We start from the raw sequence: 6868 nt of genomic DNA, 5'->3' as shown, positions 1-6868 counted from the left end.
ATGGTAGCCAGCTAACCTCAAGCTATGTGTTCATCAGTGATAGACGCCTCGTGTCATGACTATCCTGCCACGTTGGAGTCCGGATCCTGTTCCGCACAACATACGGGCAATCATCTTTGTGTGGACAAAGCTTGTGATCCCAGCAACGTCCACCGACCGCCTGGCCAAGCCGCTCTCAGTCTTGGAGACCAGGCTGGTGCTCCGTTTACAGTAAGTACGCTTCGGAATCGTGATTCTGCTAAAGTGGATTTTACGAGACGGAGTTGGCGTTTTTCATCCCCCCTCTGTTTTATTCAAGGCGCACACATCCCAAAAGACACACGAGCGTCACAAGACACTCCAGCACCCATAACACAGATTACAATGACCCTGGCATGGCAACAGATGCCCTTCGGTTCCGTGCGAACAAACCCGGTATGAAGACTCGCGATCACGGCACCATCGACAGTTGCCTCTGGTGATCACGGCACCATCGACAGTTGTCTCTGGTGATCAGGGTACCATCGACAATTGCCTCTGGTGATCAGGGTACCACCAACAGTTCCCTATGGCACTTAGGGCACCATCGGTAGTTGCCTATGACGACCAGGGCATTATTGACAGCTCCCTTTGGCGATCAGGGCACCATGGCCATGTACCGCTCGCGCAGCACGTAGGCGGCCAGCTTGGGCTTTCGGTCGCGCGTGAACACGCCCTTGCTGCAGAACTGCGGCCTGATGTACTCCTGTGGCACGGCGAAGTCGGCGAAGTTCCAGACCATCTCGCCGGCGAACCAGGCGAGGCACGCAAACCGGTCGAAGCCGCGGAAGTACTGGCGCAGGAACTCGGCCTGGTAGTCCTCGGTCCAGATGAAGGCCGGCAGGTCGCGCAGGCCGGCGACGCTGCCGGCGCCGTACTCGCTGACGATGAGCGGCTTGCCGAAGGTGCGCCGCCACGCGAGCGCCTCGGCCACGATCTGCCGCTCGATCAGCTCGGTGCGGCCGCTGTCCTGGTACCAGGCGAAGTAGCGGTTGATGCATATCACGTCCATGGAGGCCGAGGCGAGGTCGGCGTCGTGAGCCACAGACACCACGGTGGTGATGGCGCGTGTCGGGTCCAGGGCGCGCGTGTGGTTGTACACCGTCTGGAAGTACGGGCCGGCCGCTTTCTGGTCCGACTGGGGCTCGTTGCCAAGCGACCAGACGACCACGGACGGCCGGTTCTTGTCGCGGCCCACCAGCTCGGTCATCACGCGCTGGTGTTTGGCCAGCAGCTTCGGGCCGAAGCCCTCCAGGCCGATGGCCGGGCTCTCGTCGATGACGACGATGCCGGCGGCGTCGGTGCGGTCGAGCAGCTCCTCGGCGTACGGGTAGTGCGAGGTGCGGAACGAGTTGGCGCCGCTCCAGAGGAGTAGGTTGATGTCGCGCGCGATCAGCGGCAGGCTCAGGCCGCGGCCCACGATGTTTGCGTCCTCGTGCTTGCCGAAGCCGCGGAAATAGAAGGGCTGCTCGTTGACGTAGAGCCGGTCGGCATCCCAGGCGACGGTGCGCACGCCGAACGGCTCCCTGTATACATCGAGCTCGTCGGCGCCGCGGATGCCGCGCTGGCGCGTCATCTGTACCACCTCCAGCGAGTAGAGGTGGCCGGCCGGCTCCCCCATGCCCACCGGCCACCAGAGCGTGGCGTTCGGGATCGTCACCATGCCGCGCACGCGCCCGTGCTCCGGCAACAGCACGAGCACGGTCGTGGCGACCACGCCGCCGAGTCCGTCCAGCACGCGGACCAGGCCCGGCTCGTACAGCTTGTCGTCGGTGCGCACCACGTCCACCTCGTAGCTGACGAAGGCGGTCGGCTGAGGCCCAGTACCGGCGCTAAAGTTAGTCGTGATGAAGATGTCGTTGATGAACACGGTGCGCGGCGTCGTGTACAGCTGCACCGAGCGGTGGATGCCGGCGTAGTGGAAGTACTCGAAGTTGTACGTCTGCTCGAAGTAGCCGGGTGGGTAGCGCTCCTCGTCCGTCTTGAACGTGATATGGCCTTGCGGTATGGTCTCCAGGTCCAGCGTGTTGTTCACCGCGACGGTGACCCAGTTGAAGCCGCCGGACAGGTCGAGCAGCGTGCCCACCTCGAGCTCGAACGGCAGGTGTCCGCCCTCGTGCGAGCCGGCCACCTCCCCGTTCACCCAGACTACGGCGATGTAATTAACGCTGCCGAAGCGGAGCACCACGCGGCGGTCCTTCCAGGCGCTGGGCACGTACAAGCCGCGGTCGTACCACGCCCAGCCCACGTAGTCACGCACCGCGCGCTCCGTGGTGATGTCGTTGAAGCTGCAGGGCACCGGCATGTCGATGACGTCGCCGGACGCCTCCAGGCGACGGCTGTACCAGCGGTCGCGAAAGCCGACATCTGGGTCGCTTGGCGGCGAGACGCGGAACTTCCACATGCCGTCCAGCGAGACCAGGTCACGAGACTCGGAGGCGCGCGGGTAGAGCAGACCACCGCCGGCCGCACACGCTCAGCAGCAGCAGCAGCAGGGTGAAGCGCGGAGCCATGGCTGCGGAGGAGTGGTCGCCGCCACTCAGACCAGCCCGGACAGCCACCGACCGGCGGGGAACCGCAGCCCGGCGGCACCGACAGACGCGCTCGACAGGGGCGCGACCCGGGCGCTGTCGGACGGCGCTCGTCACGGACCCGGCTGCCACGCCCTGACCGCCCGCGGCGTCACTGGCCGGCTCGCGGGGCGCCGGTCCGCCGTACCTGCCGGCCACCCCACTTCAAGCCGCGATCAATCCGCCACGGCGCGGGGAGGGCAGGCGTCGGCCGGCCCTGTCGCCCGCTGTGGCGGCTAGCCCCGCTCACTGCCGCCTCCTGAACCCAGCGCTCCGCAGATACGAGAGACGATAAGCACGGTCAGCTGACGCCGCCGAGGGAGGAGGCACCGCACACGGATCGTGGCCAGCGCTGTTGTTCTGGCCGGCGACTGCGCGGCAGGCCGCGGTCCAATGTGTAATGGAGCCGGTACAGCACGTGGGGCGGCTGCTGGTCTGCGTGGCTCCGATGTGACGGCACGGTACTAATCGGTCAAGGTCAAAAACAGATTCGTGCTCCAACAGGAGCTTCTTGTGACGTGATTATGGTGACGGGAAAGCACAATGGCATGCCTTACACAATGGCATACCTCACGTGCGTATGCATGCCATTACCTTTGGGATTTTCACACTTCACGTTAGGTCAGGTAATATGTGTATACATGTATATATATATATATATATATATATATATATATATATATATATATATATATATATGTGTGTATATATGCATATCTGTTCAAACTCACAGCAGAGTCATCTTTTTGTGTTTTCTCAATAAATTTGATGACAACTCTTACCTCTTTACAATGTTCGCTTAAATTGGCACCAAAGCTGGTGATACAAAGAAAACATAGTTTGCTATACTGTATGACTCGGTATCAGTTATGTTTTCAACGTTTCATCTTTCACTAGACATGTTCTTGAGTGACAGTTTTGGACAAAGTCGATATAATTGCCTATTTGTAAAATTCAGATTCTCCCGCGACAAGGACCTGCAAGAAGGACCTCATGTCCAACTACATCAGGTTTTTTGTAATACCGGAAATGCCACACACATATCACATACATGTCACAACGCAGACATAAGCGTTTACACATTACATATGCTCATCATTGACAGGTAACAACGCTGATCCGCGACACGCGAAACACTCAATGTTCCTGTGCTCCTAGCCCTAATGGTGGCCCTCTGTACAGATGGAAGGCTTCACGCGCATTTGCCTATTTATGAGAGCGTTCCATTCGCGGGTGTGTATCGCTTCTAGAGCGACGAGTCTTTGCCTTTGCGTGGAGCGTGGGATGACGGTGCTGTTGTTGAGCACTTTTCGTGTCAGGTGGGTTTTGTGTTGGATCTCCGTGTGTGTGCGCGGGCCGCCGTTTTGTTGGTGCATGGTCAGACGTCTGGAAATTGTCGTTGTGTGGCCAATATCAGCTCTAGATGACAGCGGCGCACAGTCTCCTTTGTGGCGTTTGTATTGGTAAAAATATCATTTTAAGTTATCTTAATTTTAGTTTCATTTTTTTAGTTGATGAATTTGATTCCTCATATTAAAATTTTCTTGTTGCCAAACCATCGAAAAAGATCATCAGTCCGCTGTGATTTTCAATACAATTTGTGTGAGGAATAATGTGCTTCTTAAGTTTATGTACACACACACACACACACACACACACATATATATATATATATATATATATATATATATATATATATATATCATATTGTGCATCTGTTTCCTTATTGGTACGGTTTTCTGGACTTCTTATCATCTATTTACCATTATTCAAGAAATTATGTGAGATATGTTGTGCTATGTAGATGCCTAAGAGCAGCCCGTGGCTCACGCCCCACTCTGAACACCAGGATTGATAATACCATCATCATAGCCAGGTGCACTAACACGATGAGGCTCATAACGTGCTCATGCCCATGAATTTTCACTCTTTAACGAGTGAGTGAGTGATGTACAAGCCGAAGCTAGCGAATGTTTAACGAGCAGAAGACCCGAAAAGACACTTTGAGGATGGTTTTCGAGCAAACGCACAACTACAAATACGAATACAAATGCCTTATGGTCCCTTAGTTAAACACATTCACCCGACCAGCGTAACCCAGCTTACGTCTCAGGGACGTGCAATTGAAGACATGATTTTCTGCCGTTTACATGGCAATTTCGTTCAGCAAGTAAGAATTTCCTTTAAAATTGGCGACGTGCCCGCGACGCAATAGCGGCTACGTTACCGAAACTTACCTCAAACGTAACTTTTATGGCACAGCGAAGCGCCATGCTGTGACTTTGGTTTTCCCCATGGCGTATTGCACGGCGAATGTTTTTGAAGACTATTTGAGCTTTCGGAAACATTGTGAACATGGATGTTCAGCTCACTGAAAGGCTGTGTTTGCCCCTGGACACCTATGCACCAACGATATATCACGTGGTTTAGTGACGCACATGTTCAAACATGTTCATTTCATTCACGAATCATTCCAACGAGTTGCTCATTGTCTGATTTGGTACAACCGCAATAGTAAGTAAAAATGCAATATTAAAATATGGCAAAAACCGCCCACAGCGTTTTCGAAGCACTCCAGTCAAACCCATGCAGTGAGACCATAAACAGGGAAGAACATCGTTTCCCTACCGGTTTGTATTTGGGTGCAGAAGTGAATGACAGCAGCGAATATAGTCCAGAAGACACTGTCAAACATGCGACCACATTCACAGGTTATCAATCATCCCGACGTTCACACAACTTCGTCAAAACAAAATAATCAATTAAATCTAAATGGACAAAACATTTTACACAACGACAAGCAAACAAAGATGGCACAACGGGACCGTCATTATCGTAGAGTCTGTGAACGCCCTTGCGGGTGAGAAAGCCAGTGATGGCCGGCGGTAGGTGGCTCGCAGGATGATGCTGCACGGTGCGAAAAAAACTGCGTACCATCGACATGCGAACAGCTGGCAGATCAAGGGCGCCCGTCGCTGCCGCCCAGGTGGCACGTTGGCATACGACGGTACGTGGGTTGAACAGGGATTGAATCGTCAACGGGACCCGCGAATCATTAGAAGCGAGTGGTCAACATTTGTATGGACTTTTGAACTGAAATAGCCATCTTGAAGATTATCCGATGCAGTTCACGGACCTGCCTTTCTTAAGACCTAAGATCTTTTAGTATCTGAGTTAAACGCCCGCAGGCAGGTGCATACTACTTCGGGGATTTTTCGAGTTTGCCCGTGTATCCATGACGCCATGAAAACGTTCCTCAAATCCTACCATGCAGCGATCTAGGCCATGCATGCTGTTGGCCATGCGGCGACCAAGGCCAGGTGCAATACGACATCGAGTCCTTCATATTTGGCGTCCGTGAGCACGATTTCCAGATATCACGGCCGTCAATCGGCTCTCAATCAGTGTTGTGCCAGGTAGGAAGACGCATTCAATGACTTGCATATTGATGTGCATATTTACTTCACAGGAGAAATGTATCGTCTAGATCATCCCTCTCCAATTAAAAGTATAACAATGCGTATGGGTGAGCGTATTTCATCATATCTGGCGCGTTCTTAACTATATTTTGATATGGGACATTCCCTTTAAAGGCCCTGTACAAGCCAGACCGTCACGGTGAGTGACAAGGTCACTGACACCGCGCCGGCCCAGCGCTTGAGCAGTCACCGCCATTGAACCTCGCCGACGAGTGCCGGTGACGAGGGCGATCCTGGCTCCCAAGTTAATCTGCCTCTAGCACTCCGTTTAGATGACACGCCTGCAGCTCCGCCACAGGCCGAGAGGCAGCACAGAAGATGAAGGGGGCTACGGGGCTGCGGGCATGGGGCTCCGGAAGACATGGGACTGGACGAGAAGTTTACGAACTGCGAGGGTAAAGTGGTGACGAATTTTATACAAATAGAAAAGTTGTTTACCACCTTGTTAAGTCCTTGTCCTTGTTAAGTTTAATTTTATACAAAAGAAAAGTTGAGTTGCACTTTTTGACAACATGGGATGAATGCACCTCACAGAAAAGGGTACTTTCAGTAGTAGTTCACAGCACGTTCAGGGCCGGTGAAGGGCTTAACTTGTGTCTCGTAATGTCGGGGTGAAAAGATGAAGTTCTCTTCATGGAGTGTGGAGTGCAGGATAACGGCTATTTCGGTGGGATTCAGTTAAGGGGGTTGGATGTGAAGTGGGATGAAATCACTTGGCTGGTTTCCTCCTGACGGGGTTTCAAAACAGACAATTGGTCCGGATGAGCGGAGTCTAGCAGTCAATTGTCGTCGGCATAGGAC

At 53.8% G+C, this 6868-nt stretch overlaps 1 protein-coding gene across 1 annotated transcript; it reads right to left on the bottom strand.

Moving 5' to 3' along the window:
- Positions 1-246: 246 nt before the first annotated feature.
- LOC119102087 (beta-glucuronidase-like) lies at positions 247-3330 on the bottom strand. Its single transcript, XM_037225452.1, has 3 exons — positions 3320-3330; positions 2690-2736; positions 247-2493 (listed from the first exon to the last, which is right to left on the bottom strand). The coding sequence occupies exons 1-3, from the start codon at positions 3328-3330 to the stop codon at positions 617-619; spliced, it is 1935 nt and encodes a 644-aa protein (XP_037081347.1). The 3' UTR covers positions 247-616.
- Between the last annotated feature and the right edge of the window lie 3538 nt (positions 3331-6868).

This window comes from Pollicipes pollicipes, unplaced genomic scaffold, assembly GCF_011947565.3.
Source record: "Pollicipes pollicipes isolate AB1234 unplaced genomic scaffold, Ppol_2.1 Scaffold_5554;HRSCAF=6571_pilon_pilon_pilon, whole genome shotgun sequence".
Classification (NCBI taxonomy): domain Eukaryota; kingdom Metazoa; phylum Arthropoda; class Thecostraca; order Pollicipedomorpha; family Pollicipedidae; genus Pollicipes; species Pollicipes pollicipes.
Note: the sequence above shows the minus strand (reverse complement) of the source record. Positions and strands in the feature narration are given on the sequence as shown.

What these genes read in the sequence shown, in the direction of transcription:
- LOC119102087 (XM_037225452.1), bottom strand. An exon ending in GGCCAGTGACGCCGCGGGCG is followed by an intron (nt 2,494 to 2,689) that starts GTCAGGGCGTGG and finishes GCTGCTGCTGAG; the next exon opens with CGTGTGCGGCCGGCGGTGGT.